The 16,106-nt window shown below is 42.8% G+C and overlaps 1 protein-coding gene across 6 annotated transcripts in view; it reads left to right on the forward strand.

The window, feature by feature from the left end:
* The window catches only part of pde4dip (phosphodiesterase 4D interacting protein), a 78,483-nt gene that overhangs the window by 29,638 nt on the left and 32,739 nt on the right, over positions 1 to 16,106 (forward strand). For 3 of the 6 annotated variants that reach the window (XM_060866843.1, XM_060866845.1, XM_060866846.1), the window contains exons 1-10: positions 7,176 to 8,776; positions 10,102 to 10,239; positions 10,705 to 10,824; positions 11,312 to 11,383; positions 11,893 to 12,102; positions 12,193 to 12,351; positions 12,518 to 12,622; positions 12,716 to 12,853; positions 14,703 to 14,882; positions 15,053 to 15,247. In XM_060866843.1, the coding sequence (XP_060722826.1) occupies positions 7,571 to 8,776; positions 10,102 to 10,239; positions 10,705 to 10,824; positions 11,312 to 11,383; positions 11,893 to 12,102; positions 12,193 to 12,351; positions 12,518 to 12,622; positions 12,716 to 12,853; positions 14,703 to 14,882; positions 15,053 to 15,247 (2,523 nt within the window). In that variant the 5' untranslated portion in view covers positions 7,176 to 7,570. Of the gene's footprint in view, positions 1 to 1,222; positions 1,344 to 1,562; positions 1,706 to 1,787; positions 1,921 to 4,098; positions 4,153 to 7,175; positions 8,777 to 10,101; positions 10,240 to 10,704; positions 10,825 to 11,311; positions 11,384 to 11,892; positions 12,103 to 12,192; positions 12,352 to 12,517; positions 12,623 to 12,715; positions 12,854 to 14,702; positions 14,883 to 15,052; positions 15,248 to 16,106 lie in introns of those variants that run through there. The other 3 variants (XM_060866848.1, XM_060866849.1, XM_060866844.1) reach the window with 3 other exon arrangements.

Below are 16,106 nucleotides of genomic sequence, written 5' to 3' on the forward strand. Positions count from 1 at the left end.
AAAGAATTCTCAGACTCAGTTTAACTGTCCTTCTCGCCGTAGATATCTGCTACATGTAGAAATTTCCAGCGTGTCACTGTTCATGAACTGATGCAAAACCCACAGGAGAAATAAGTGCCAGGTCTTTATCATGCATTTCTGCAGTGAAGTGGAGTGCAGTGAGTTCACATCATTCAACAGTCGCATGAGTGATACTTCGCAGAGGGATGCTATTTTTAGTCTCACAAAAGAGCACACACACACACACACACACACATCAATATCAACTGTACAGAAAGCTGACCTTCTCTAGCCGATGCCAGAGCCGTTCTTACTTCCTTTAGGACATGTATAGGATTATAAAGACTTTTACAACGACTTTTCATTGATCTGACCTTGTTGTGACATCATTAGGTTAGAAAGTGCTGTTTGCTAAGTGATATTTCTTTCGGAAGGCTGATGGTCCTGCTGTGGTGGCTATTGTTCTTGTCAAACTCTCATTAACATCAATATTGAAGCAGACGAGGGGGGGCACGGTGGCTTAGTGGTTAGCACGTTCGCCTCACACCTCCAGGGTCAGGGGTTCGATTCCCGCCTCCACCTTGTGTGTGTGGAGTTTGCATGTTCTCCCCGTGCCTCGGGGGGTTTCCTCCGGGTACTCCGGTTTCCTCCCCCGGTCCAAAGACATGCATGGTAGGTTGATTGGCATCTCTGGAAAATTGTCCCTAGTGTGTGATTGCGTGAGTGAATGAGTGTGTGTGCCCTGCGATGGGTTGGCACTCCGTCCAGGGTGTATCCTGCCTTGATGCCCGATGACGCCTGAGATAGGCACAGACTCCCCGTGACCCGAGGTAGTTCGGATAAGCGGTAGAAGATGAATGAATGAATGAATGAAGCAGACGAGTTTCTTTTAGAGCTAAAACTAAAATGTTTCTGAAATAGTGACTGATTTGGTACTAAAGTTCCAAACACACACACACACACACACACACACACACACACACATACACAGTTAATAAAGTGTTTTATTTTTTGCTAAAAAGTATTAATTTCCCTGTAAACTACAGTTACAGTTAAGTACACAGTTACACAAGTGTGTATAATACATTTCCACAGCAGGAGTAATCGACTGCGATTTTTTGCAGGTTTTTTCCTTATTTTATTGTGTTTTATTTAGTCGAATACAAGGCCACACTTCATTCACGTCCATGCTTACTAAAGTTATCATTCTTTGTACTGAAAGAACAACAGAGAAAGCGACTGATCAGAATGGAGCTGAGGCACAGTGTCGCTGTGAGGAGAAGCAGCAGGAGATCTCTCACATTCAGGAAGTCCTGGAGAACAAGATCCAACTGCTGCAGGAGGTATACACACACACACACACACACACACACACTTACCTCCACATTAAAATATCGTTTAGTTTATTTATTAGATTTTTACTTGAATATCTTGCCCAAACTGGACTCTAGTTAATATTATATTCCTGGAGATACTGAAACATCTCTCTGCATCTCTTAAGACCATAAAGTGCATTAAACATATTGACTGATTACTGACTGCGTTTGTGATCTGGCCATCAGGAGGCTGATCTCGCCCGAAGTGAAGCAGAAAGATTGTCTTCCCTGGCTGCCTCTGAGTCGCAGCGCTGTGTAGATCTGACGTCCAGGATGATGGAGATGGAGAGTAAAGAGCCACAGGAGGAAATGCTGGCTGAGAACGAGAGGTGAGCGAACACAAGACGTACGAATGGCAGAGATCGTGTCGGTCTATTGTGAAAGCTGTAACGTGGAAATTTGTGCTCTCAGGCTGATTCAGACCCTGGTGAGTAAAGAGGAGGAAATATCATCTCTGCAGGAAGAGAGAGACTCACTTAATCACAGAGTCACTCAGCTGGAGGAAGAGATGCAGGTCCTGAACAAGTCACTCAGAGATTTAAAGGTATACAGCTTTACCCACAAAGCAATACTGAAGATTCGGAATCAATATTCATGATATTATCTTTATCCGATTGTTCCTTAATGTTTACTAATTTGTCAACATTCACCCTGAAAACCTGTACACGCATGCAGTTCTCTAATCGGCCAATCACAATGGAGCAAATCATGCAGACACAAGACAGCAGTGTTGTATAAAGTACTAGAAAGCAATACTTGAGTAAAAGTACAAGTATCGTACTAGATAAAGACTTTGGTAGAAGTGAAAGTCGCCTTTTAGAATATTACTCAAGTAAAAGTCTTAAAGTATCTGATATTTACTGTACTTAAGTATCAAAAGCCATTTTCTGATATTTAATGTACTTAAGTATTTGAAGTAAAAGTAAAAAGTAAAGTTTGAGTGATTTTCGGTAGGAATAAGAGCAGGGGCGGTTCTAGGGTTTCATCTTTAGGTGGTTTTAGCCCTTAGTGAGAATTTAAAACAAGAAGAGTTTTATATTATATATTATATGACAGGGGGTCACGGTGGCTTAGTGGTTAGCACGTTCGCCTCACACCTCCAGGGTTGGGGGTTCGATTCCCGCCTCCACCTTGTGTGTTTGGAGTTTGCATGTTCTCCCCGTGCCTCGGGGGTTTCCTCCGGGTACTCCTGTTTCCTCCCCCGGTAAAAAAACATGCATGGTAGGTTGATTGGCATCTCTGGAAAATTGTCCGTAGTGTGTGATTGTGTGAGTGAATGAGAGTGTGTGTGTGTGTGCCCTGTGATGGGTTGGCACTCCGTCCAGGGTGTATCCTGCCTTGATGCCCGATGACGCCTGAGATAGGCACAGGCTCCCTGTGACCCGAGGTAGTTCGGATAAGCGGTAGAAGATGAATGAATGAATGAATGAATGAATGAATATTATATGACTACATAGTAAGCCAAAAGTTATGGGATTATTAAAAGGTAATGATGTCAGTCTTGAATCAGATCAGTTCATGTATGTGTGCATTCTCTACAAACAGTGTGTCTAATGAATGCAGTCATTAATAAAAAATATTCACAAGACAAAGATCAAATTAATAAATGTTATTTTTATTTAGTATTGATTTTGCATTAATATTTTGTTTGTGCTACAACTCTGGTCATAAGAATAGTGTCATTTCACTTTTAACTTTATAGATAAACGCCTCCAGCTCTGACTGCGCGTACACGCTGTGCGTCCCTGTGCTTCTCCGTAGAGAGTGCGGATGTGCATAATGCAATCTAGGAGCAGTGATTCGCCAAACCTCCCTTATTGCAGTCGCACACATTTCTTCTGATTTTATTTTGTAGTAACGAGTAACGAAGACGCTTAGTGGAAATATAACGGAGTAAAAGTTTACATTTTATCTAGGAAATGTAGTGGAGTAAAAGTGAAAGTTGACATAAATTTAAATAGCGAAGTAAAGTACAGATACGTGACATTTCTACTTAAGTACAGTAACGGAGTATCTGTACTCCGTTACATTACAACACTGCAAGACAGATCATGTTCACATCAAACAGCTCAAACAAGAAACCATCATCTGGTCTGTTCTTGTCGTCAACAAGGCGTTCCTGCATCATGAACTCTCTCGTGGATGTTTTCTGTGAGACTGATTCATGTGAAAATCTTGATGATCACATCGCATGCCAGCTTGCTGGGATCACCTTCATTTCTCCCCGTTCTCATGTCCGATCTGAACATTAACTAAAGCTGTTGAGATGTTGCACTGCTGCCTTGTGATTGTGAAATGTAAAATATGAAACCCAAGAGTCAGCTTGAAAGGAAATATTTCTCACTGACACAATATTACATGCGTCATTGATGTGGAAACCATTTCTGCTTCTGAGTCCAAATAATGCTCCAGTGTAGCGAAGTGTATTCAGTGTGATTACAGTCCAGTGCACAACATCACTCTGACTTCTGCCAAATGGCTGCAACGGCTCAGATATCTGCATGTATTTATAAACACACACACACACACACACACACACACACAGCATATACTTTCCATTTCCATATGAACTTATTCAGATGAGCAAATATATCTATGTTTTTTTTATTATTTATCAATACAGTGTGGTTATACAAAGTTCATAAAGCACTTTATCGTGAACATGAACACTATTTGCTTCTAATTTAAATCAACACGCAGCCTTTCACACCTCTTTTAACAGATCCTCAAGGAAGAAATGGATTTTGGAAAAAATCTAAAGCAACTTGAAATGGAGGTCAGAACTGGCATGTGTTCTATCTATCTATCTATCTATCTATCTATCTATCTATCTATCTATCTATCTATCTATCTATCTATCTGTCTGTCTGTCTGTCTGTCTGTCTGTCTGTCTATCAATGTTTGTTTATCTATCTATCTATCTATCTATCTATCTATCTATCTATCTATCTATCTATCTATCTGTCTGTCTGTCTGTCTATCTATCTATGTTTGTTTATCTATCTATCTATCTATCTATCTATCTATCTATCTATCTATCTATCTATCTATCTATCTATCTATCTATCTGTCTGTCTGTCTGTCTATCAATGTTTGTTTATCTATCTATCTATCTATCTATCTATCTATCTATCTATCTATCTATCTATCTATCTATCTATCTATCTGTCTGTCTGTCTATCTATCTATCTATGTTTGTTTATCTATCTATCTATCTATCTATCTATCTATCTATCTGTCTGTCTGTCTATCTATCTATCTATGTTTGTTTATCTATCTATCTATCTATCTATCTATCTATCTATCTATCTATCTATCTATCTATCTATCTATCTATCTATCTGTCTGTCTGTCTATCTATCTATCTATCTATGTTTGTTTATCTATCTATCTATCTATCTATCTATCTATCTATCTATCTATCTATCTATCTATCTATCCATCTATCTATCTATCTATCTGTATGTATTGTCCTAGAATCCTCCCCTTATTATTCTTCTTATTCTTCTTCTTATTATTATTATTATGAATGTGTTGTTATTGGACAGTGAGAGAGAGACATCTAGTGGATATGTTTTATATGAACAAGTGTCACACACACACACACACACACACACACACACAACTGATAAATATTTTTATCTTTGTTTTCTTGTATTTTTGAGTTTTTCGAGAATCTGCCTCTACACGAGAGGAGTTTAACATAGAGTCACTATGATCTGAAATGTTGGCATCTCTTTATTAAATAAATAGAGAGAGCCAGTGTAAGAGTGAACATTTATCTCAAGCCAATGTAGCATTCATATTAAATATTTATGTAACCTGTGAGCACCATTTGTAATGTTTTGTCAGTAATTTTTTATTTCTTTTCAAACACTGTGGTCACACACTCTAGGCTTTTTCTCATCTAGGTGCTATAGTAGAAACAGTAGGCAGCTGAAACAGCCAGGCTGTTTCTTTGACTCTTTGCTATTTCTGTCAACTGAAGCAATAAACATTGAGATCATGTTAGTTAAAAAAAGGCACTGATGCATTTGCTGATTAGGATAAATAGGTTTTTGATTAGACCGTGTTTATGGGGAGCACTGTTATGGCGTCCTGTCTCTTTTGCCTAATACCCAGAGGCACTTTGGGTGATAAATTCACGTAGTGACACAAACAAACCTCGTAAATGTCCAAACTTTCCCTAAATACAAATGATATCTTTCTGTATTCATTGGTTAATATGATTCTCATATATATGTGTATATGTAAGCCTGGCTTGTCAGAAATGCAATTCCGTGCTGAATTATAAGCGAAAGTGTCAGTGCTGCTGGTGAAGTCATTTGTGAAATGAAGAAAGCATGAATTGCACTCATTCTCCTGGTGGAGACAAATATAATCTATATAAAAGCTGTGGTGAAATGTAGGCCTCTGGTCTGTGGTACTGAGGTAACAGAAAGAAAAAGGTTCTCTTTATTTCCAGTTCAGGTTTCAGGCAGGATTTATATTGACCCTTAAAAACGTTTCCTGTCATGTGACCGTGTTGTCAATAGTTGGTTTAGTACACAGGTTTGCAACAGCTTCAGGGTTCCCGGTTTATTCCTTGCTCGGGTTACTGTCTGTATGGATTTGATGTACCACTGAGTGGGTTTCCTCTTGCCTCCTAAATACATGACAGTAGATGAACTGGTGACATGAAATTGGCCCTGGATGTGAAAGCGTATGCAACAGACTGGCATCCTGTCCTGGGTTTGTTCCCATCTCATGCCACGTGTTCCTGGGATATTCTTCAATCTATGTAACACTGACCAGGATGAAGCAATTAATGAAGATGAATGAAAGCTGAAGATGTGTGTGTGTGTGTGTGTGTGTGTGTGTGTGAGAGTGTGGGTGAGTGTGTGCGTTTGTGTACGTGTGTGTGTGAGTGTGTGGGTGAGTGTGTGTATGTACATGTGTGGGTGTGTGTGCACGTGTGTGTGCACGTGTGTGTGTGCATGTGTGCGGGTGAGTGTGTGTGTATGTACATGTGTGTGTGCATATGTATGTGTGTGCGCGTGGGTGAGTGTCTGCGTATGTACGTGTGTGTGCATGTGCGTGGGTGAGTGTGTGTGTATGTATGTACATGTGTGTGGGTGCATGTGTATGTGTGAGTGTGTGTTTTGTGTGGGGGTGCATGTGTGTGTGAGTGTATACGTGTGTGTGTGTGAGTGAGAGTGTGTATACGTGTGTGTGTGTGTGTGTGTGAGTGAGTGAGTGTGTGTGGGGGGGGTAAATGTGTGTGTGTTTACGTGTGTGTGTGTTATAGCAAGCTCTACTCCAGCACCAGGGTTAGTAAACCTTTAGTGTGTGTGTTTAGTCACATCATCAGTGTTTCCATGTGCTGTGTAAATGCCTAACAAGCAGCACTTTCACTTCTCTGTTGGAGGAACATAAGCCAAGTGCGCATGCTCCAAAGCACGATTTAAAAGTGCGATTTGTGACATGATGTGAACTCCGCGTCATCCGGCGTGTTTTGCGCCGTCTGCGCTAAATAACAACACGGAATGACTGACTAGCGGTTTCGGCGTCGTTCTTCACCCTCAGAGGGGAAAATCACGGAACACAAACACACACAAACCTCTTACAATCGGATTTGTGTTTACAAATAGGAATATTTAAGCACGGGAAGTTATTGACGCGTATAAAATGTAACGAACACACTTATTGAAAACTTATTTTTTTGTTTAATAAAGAAAATTAAAATCACGCCCCCCCTCCTTTTTGTGAAATGGTTCAGGCCGCTTTTCTGGACTCTGCCGCGGTGCCACATCGCTGCGCTGCTGCGTTCACAGAAGATCATCCATAATTACGCGTCGCTGTTAAACACTGACGTTGTATTGACAAAACCCGCTTTATATGAGACTTCTGCTGCGATTCGTATCGTTTTTTGAGAGATAATATATTTTGTTTTTTGTGTGTGTGGGCGGCTGAAAGCTGGCATTGAGTGTGATGTGTAGAAGAAACCTGACATGAGGTGTGTTGTGAAGACAACAGCTGATAGAACAGTGGACTGAGATTTATATCATCATAACTGACCTCAGTTTTACATGTACATCTTCAGCTCTCTGGACCTGCTTCGTCTCCTACTGAGATTCTTTTTAACGTTGAAATTGAAGTTCTGATTATTTTAATATAGCCGTATAGAGGATTCCGAACATCTACCAGAATTTAAAATGCTGGACTCCAAAACGAAGGACTTGTGTCGTATCTGTGCACGAGAGCTGTACGGTAACCAACGTCGATGGATCTTCAACCCGACGGCCAAGCTGAGCCTGCAGGTGTTACTGTCCCACGCTGTGGGCAGGATGCTGTCCCGTGACGGGCGAAGAGAGTTTGCCTGCAGTAAATGTGCCTTCATGCTGGATCGCATGTATCGCTTCGACACAGTGATAGCCCGTGTTGAGGCTTTGTCCATCGAACGAATGCAGAAGCTTCTTCTGGAGAAAGAAAGGCTTCGACAGTGCATAGGCGGACTATACCGCAAAAACAACCCAGAAGAAATCGACTCAGAAATGGTTAAATCCACAGCAGAGGCTTCACTGGTAGACACGCCAGCGCCGTCCGATGCCAAGTACAGCTCTCTGTTAGAAGAGGATCTGACCTACTCTGTGTACGAGTGCTGGGCTGAGCATGAGACAGGTCCACACCAACAAGCTGCACATCACCACCACCACCACCACCACCAGTGCCACGCGGGATCTGAAGCTAGCACAGCACAGCGCTCCAGGAAGTGCAAAAGTTGCACCACATTGCGAGTGGCTGATTCTGACTATGAAGCCATCTGCAAAGTGCCCAGGAAGGTTGGCAGAAGCACCTCAAGTGGACCCTCATCCCGCTACTCTGCTAGCAATCTTGCTAGCACAGAAGAGACGTTCCCTGAATCAGAATCCCAAGAGCCAGCCGCTCAGTCATTCAGTCTGACGGAGGTCAGTCAAACCGTGGAAATTGCTGAGGAGGAAAACGTCAGTCTCAGTCCGGCATCCTCGATCGAATCACTGGATGCCACAGGTGACATCAATCAGACCTGCTCACTGGTCCATGCAGACCTCCTGCAGGGACCGATGGAGGAGGAGAAAGTCATGACCCGGAGCTCCAGCACAGAGCAGAGCCCTAAAACAGGAGTGGAGCTGGCTCTCAGCTTGGTCAAAAGCGTCACGTGTCGTCCAGTCCGGGTTTTAAAAGGCAGCCGACTGCCTGTCCTGATCAAACCTGAGGCCACACACCAGACCCCTCAAGCGGCGATGGACTGTTCTTTCTCTCCCCAGCCTGAAGATATGGTTCCTCTCTGCATCCAGCAGGAACTGCAGCTGGAACTGGCTGAGATCGAGGCACTTTGGCTGGATGATTATGTTCCATGTGGGCCTCTGGGCTTTCAGGAGGTACTCTAGACAATCACAATTTAGCACGATCTTCATGATTAGATTTTAATCTGCTATATTAAGTAGCAGTGACAAAATTTACCTCTGGACTGTGGACATATTTAGATGTTTATGTGTCTGGAAAAGCCACTTGGCCATGTTTTCTAATCCTTTCATCATTCAGCATTGTCTTAGCAACACTTTCACTTCCATGACAACTGTTGTTGTAGGTAACAATGCTTACGACTATAAGCCGGTCCTCAGAGGAAGGAGGTTTGCACTTGTTGTGCCTTTAAACACACACACACACACACACACACACACACACACACACATACGCAAAGTGTTTTCTAAAAATATTGCCTTTTATTTACCCGTCTCCAAACAAATCGCCATAGTAACACAGTGGTTTTAGTATAAACAGTGTGTTGAGGTCAGGGTCCTCAAATTCAGATGAAAAGCAGTGAAGCAGCATTAGGCAAATATGTGCACAGGAAATACACAAGATTTGTTTTCTGGATTTGACAGAATGAGACCGAGGAGTGAAAGTAAGCAAAGGTTCAGACTGAAAATAAGGAAATGACTGACGTGCCATCCAGGAAAAAGGGACTTCCTGTGGAGAGCATAGAGAGGGACTCTTATCAGCTTAGTGTTGGCAAAGCACAAATATTACACTAGCTGTATGTCGTTTTATAAAAAACATAAAAACAGTAGATTTGGTGACTTTCTTTGCTGTTTTTAAAATTGTAAAATGCCTAGAAAATCATAGAGATTCTTTTTTTTTTTTCAGTAATTTCATCCCTAAAAGTTAGATTTTTTTTTTTAAAAATATAGCATTCCTGATATATATCCTATATAATAATGTCAGAGAAACGGTTTAAAATATTCATTCATTCATTCATTATCCGAACTACCTCGGGTCACGGGGAGCCTGTGCCTATCTCAGGCGTCATTGGGCATCAGGGCAGGATACACACTGGATGGAGTGCCAACCCATCACAGGGCACACACACACTCTCATTCACTCATGCAGTCACACACTACGGACAATTTTCCAGAGATGCCAATCAACCTACCATGCATGTCTTTGGACCGGGGGAGGAAACCGGAGTACCCGGAGGAAACCCCCGAGGCACGGGGAGAACATGCAAACTCCACACACACAAGGTGGAGGCGGGAATCAAACCCCCAACCCTGGAGGTGTGAGGCGAACGTGCTAACCACTAAGCCACCGTGCCCCCCGGTTTAAAATATTGTGATAGAATATTTATTTTCCGCCTCTGAATTGAGCGTGTGTGTGTGTGTGTGTGTGTGTGTGTGTGTGTGTGTGTGTGTGTGTGTGTCAGAAGCTGATTGCAGAGCAGCAGGTTCAGCTGGTGCAGTATGAGAATGCAGCAGGTCAGTGTGTGACTGAGCTACAGAAGGCGCAGCTACAGGTGCAGTCTCTCCAGACTAAGATCAGAGAAAGTGAAGCAAACAACAAGGTACAAACCGCATCATTAGACTTTCCTGAGGTCTTCATACGTAACGTCGGCTTTATATCGCTGCATAATACATCAGACTGCTCGTCATATACCGTCGAATACCACTTATAGCATGTGATATTATGTGTAATAATCTTTTAAACCCGATTAAACCCGTTCTCATTGCTTTTGTGATTCTGACCGGCACTATAAAAAAATCGAAATAAATCCCCCATTCTTCACAATTCACAATTTTTTTGTACAGTTTGCAGTCAGGGGGAAAACTCCGCTGAGACCTGGCAACCCTGCGCACTAGTAAAGGCCTGGTTAAACACAGTTTAATGGATTTTTAATGGATTTGCCTTGTGTGACATTAATAATAATAGTGATGCACAGGATGTAGAAACATCAGCTTTTCCTGATATTATAGAGAGTATGTTTATATTAATTAATTCATTATATTTATTTCTGTATGTCTACACGCAGGAGCTGCAGCAGAGGCTTGGAGTTCTAGAGAGTGAGCTGTTTTCTTTGCGCGAGACATCTCGAGGTCAGGAAAGGACGATCCAGATTCTAAGCGACTCTCTTAGCGCTAAGGACAACGAGGTATGTTCACCTTCATGACTCTTCTGTTAGCTTCAGGACTTGACCAATTAGCTGTAAAATAAACAGATGTGTGAGATCCTGAAGGAATCATCTGAAACCCCTGAACTTTAAAATGATATTTTTGATATTCTTGCTATTTTCGTACCCGGGTTTTATTTCATTTGTTTACTTCTGGACACTTAGCAGATTCTGCCACGTTCTCCTGCCCAAACACACAGATGCTACGTTCACACACACAGCAATTTTAACACTGCAAGAATTCTGAAGAATCTCTGTACTATGAAATTGCCAGAACTCTCCTTGTGTGCGTGAACGTAGAATGAGATGCGTGTAGAGTGACGACGTATTTGGGTGTGTCTATAAAAAAGCGCCGATAGGATGACGCACGTGCTGATGCCGTTACATAAACAACTCATTCTGATCATGTTTTATTTGATGATTGCACATTTATTTGTTTATTTGTTTTGTTTTTTTTCTTTTGGCATAGATTGCTGACCTCCACCAGCTCACAGAGGAACAGAAGCAACTTTTGATTTCTCTGAAGCAGCAGAACCTGCAAGTGAGGAGCTCTTCTATCATGCACATATAAACCGCTTCATACATTCTGGTGCACACTCACTCTCCCTCACTCATATTCTACCGCTTATCCGAACTACCTCGGGTCACGGGGAGCCTGTGCCTATCTCAGGCGTCATCGGGCATCAAGGCAGGATACACCCTGGACGGAGTGCCAACCCATCGCAGGGCACACACACACTCATTCACTCACGCAATCACACACTACGGACAATTTTTCCAGAGATGCCAATCAACCTACCATGCATGTCTTTGGACCGGGGAAGGAAACCGGAGTACCCGGAGGAAACCCCCGAGGCACGGGGAGAACATGCAAACTCCACACACACAAGGTGGAGGTGGGAATCGAACCCCCAACCCTGGAGGTGTGAGGCGAACGTGCTAACCACTAAGACACTGTGCCCCCCCGGTTCACACTCATATCACTAAAGACATGCATCCTCTGAGAAACACTTTAAATGTGTGTGTGTGTGTGTGTGTGTGTGTGCATAGACATCCACTACAGCACCAAGTCCGCTGCAGGCCGAGCTGTTAGAGCTTCAGGCCTCTTTATTTTCATCGCAGCTAGAGCTGCAGAGCATCCAGAGAGCCCAGCGCCAGGCCCAAAGGAGAGAGGACGAGCTGACGCGTAACAACCAGCGTCTCCTCGCCGATCTCCAGGAGGAGCAACGACATCACCGGGAAGCTGAGATACACAATCAGGTTAGAGCTTAAAAGGTTGTCTGTGTGTGTGTGTGTGTGTGTGTGTATGTAAGAGAGCTTAGATGAAATTCTCATGATGTTCACCCATAGGAGCTGCTCACAGCTCTGCAGAGATCGCGCTCAGATCTAGAACAGATGGAAGAGAAGTGGAAGGAGGGAAAGGGAGACAAAGAGAGAGAGGTGGAGGAAAGAGAGAGAACCATCAGGGAGCTGAACACCAGACTGCAGCACAAAGAGCGTCTGCTACACGTGAGCTGCAAACACACACCTTAAACATGTTAAGATCAGACCGGATTTGTCACATGATTACGATTAGATTCTTGTCGTTGTTGTTTTTTTTTAGCTTTCCTATCAGGCAAACTGTATTAATGTGTGTACTGATGTCTGATTTCTGATGTGTACAAATCATTCTCAGGACTACACTGAACTGCTGGACGGACAGAAAGAAGCAGGAGCAAACAGAGACATCCTCATTCACAAGCTCAAGCTGCGCATTCAGGAGAGAGACAGAGCTCTGGAGGTGACCACTGGCAATAAACATGCAGTTCTCTGCTAGTCTGGACACAAGATAAATAATAACGGTAGCTGTGATGGTTGTGTTGTTTTTTTCCAGCGCGCAGTTGACGAGAGGTTTGTGTGTGTGGAGCAGAAGGAAGCCGAGGTGCGAAAGTTGCAGCTGTTCCTCCGAGAGAAGGAGAGAGACCTGCAGAAAGTGCGCTGTGTGCTGTCTAACAACGAGGAGACCATTACGGTATTAATGCTAAACACAAACCCAGGGACAAATAGACACACACTCAGATATACAAAGACACACACACACTCATATACACAGACACACACACACACACACACACTCATATACACAGACACACACACACTCATATACACAGACACACACACACACACACACTCATATACACAGACACACACACACTCATATACACAGACACACACACACTCATATACACAGACACACACACACACACACACACTCATATACACAGACACACACACACTCATATACACAGACACACACACACTCATATACACAGACACACACACACACACACTCATATACACAGACACACACACACTCATATACACAGACACACACACACTCATATACACAGACACACACACACACACACACTCATATACACAGACACACACACACTCATATACACAGACACACACACTCATATACACAGACACACACACACTCATATACACAGACACACACACTCATATACACAGACACACACACACTCATATACACAGACACACACTCACATACACAGACACACACTCACATACTGTACACAGACACACACACACTCATATACACAGACACACACTCACATACACAGACACACACACTCATATACACAGACACACACTCACATACACAGACACACACTCACATACTGTACACAGACACACACACACTCATATACACAGACACACACTCACATACACAGACACACACACTCATATACACAGACACACACACTCATATACACAGACACACACTCACATACACAGACACACACTCACATACTGTACACAGACACACACACACTCATATACACAGACACACACACTCATATACACAGACACACACTCACATACACAGACACACACACACTCATATACACAGACACACACACTCACAAACACAGACATACACACACAAACTCATATACACAGACACACACACACACTCATATACACAGACACACACACTCACATACACAGACACACACACTCACATACACAGACACACACACAAACTCATATACACAGACATACACACACTCATACACAGACACACACACTCACTCATATACACAGACACACACACACTCATATACACAGACACACACACACTCTTATACACAGACACACATATACACAGACACACATACACGCACACTCATACACAGACACACACACACACACTCATATACACAGACACACAAACACTCATACACAAACACACACACACTCATACACAGACACACTCGCACACTCATACAAACACACTCATATACACATACACACACACTCATACACAGACACACACACACACACACACACACACTCATATACACAGACACACACACATACACAGACACACACACATATACACAGTCACACACACTCATATACACAGACACACTTACACACACACTCATATAGACAGACACACAAGCACAGACACACACGCACAGACATACACATTTATATGCACAGAAACACATACACAAACTGAAATACGCACACACATACACTAAATTACACAGAAGCACACACATACATCCACATACTTAGATACACACAGGCACACATGAACACACAGACATACACACATGCACACTGAAATACACACACATTCAGATACTCACACACTCAAACACATAAACAAACTCAAATACACATACTCAGACACACATATACATACACATACATACACTTAGATACACACAGGTACACCTGCACACACACACATACACACAAACACAAAGAAACACAGACTCACTCTCACTGAGTCTACAGTGTCTCATTTGAATGTGGGATGCTGTGTGTTTGTGTTGTGTTAGAGTTTGGAGGTGTTGTTGCGAGGTAAATCTGTACAGCTGGAGCAGGTGAGTGAAGCCTGGAGAGGCAGCCAGCGTGTCCAGCGTGAGTGTGAGGACAGACACAACTCCAGCCTGAGAGACAGAGACACACTCATCGGCCAGCTCCAGACAACACTACACACACGCACAAAAGAAGCTGAGGTAAAGACTGGAAGACTGGAGTCTCAACAACAAAAAATAATAATATAATAATAATAGTATAATATATATCTTTTTTATATAGAAATAGTTTGTTTTCTATTTAAAACAAAATAGTAGAATGTAATCATGTGTGTGTGTGTGTGTGTGTGTATTGTCTCATTGTCCTGCAGGAGATCACAGCTGCTCTCTTCAGTAAGGTGCCTCTGAGCTCCAGCGAGGTCGTGGAGAAGCTGAAAGCTCAGCTGCAAGTAAAGGAGCGACTTTTCCAGGAGCTGCTGACGGAACACAGCCGCCAGACCCAGGAGCACCACACACACATCCAGGAGCTGCTTAATGCTATGCGCACCAGGGAGCAGTGTGTCAAGGTGTCACATCACCACTGACCTCGCTGCATTCAGACACACACAGTGACACACATACAGAAATAAATACACACACAGTGACACAGACACACAAACAGTGACACACACACAGTGACACAGACACACACAGTGACATACATACAGAAATAAATACACCACAGTGACACAGACACACACACAGTGACACACACACACAGTGACACACATACAGAAATAAATACACACACAGTGACACAGACACACAAACAGTGACACACACACAGTGACACAGACACAGTGACACACATACAGAAATACATACACCACAGTGACACAGACACACACATTGACGCACACACACAGTGACACACATACAGAAATAAATACACACACAGTGACACAGACACACACATTGACGCACACACACAGTGACACACATACAGAAATAAATACACCACAGTGACACAGACACACAAACAGTGACACACACACACAGTGACACAGACACACACACAGTGACACACACACAGTTACACATATACAGAAATAAATACACACAGTGACACAGACACACACATTGACGCACACACACAGTGACACACATACAGAAATAAATACACACACAGTGACACAGACACACAAACAGTGACACACACACAGTGACACAGACAGACACAGTGACATACATACAGAAATAAATACACCACAGTGACACAGACACACACACAGTGACACACACACACAGTGACACAGACACACACACAGTGACACACATACAGAAATAAATACACCACAGTGTATCTTTGTTTGTGTGTGTCACTGTGTGTGTCTGTGTCACTGTGTGTGTCTTTGTTTGTGTGTGTGTCACTGTGTAAAGTGTGAA

Source organism: Tachysurus vachellii, chromosome 3 (genome assembly GCF_030014155.1).
Source record: "Tachysurus vachellii isolate PV-2020 chromosome 3, HZAU_Pvac_v1, whole genome shotgun sequence".
In the NCBI taxonomy this organism is placed as follows: domain Eukaryota; kingdom Metazoa; phylum Chordata; class Actinopteri; order Siluriformes; family Bagridae; genus Tachysurus; species Tachysurus vachellii.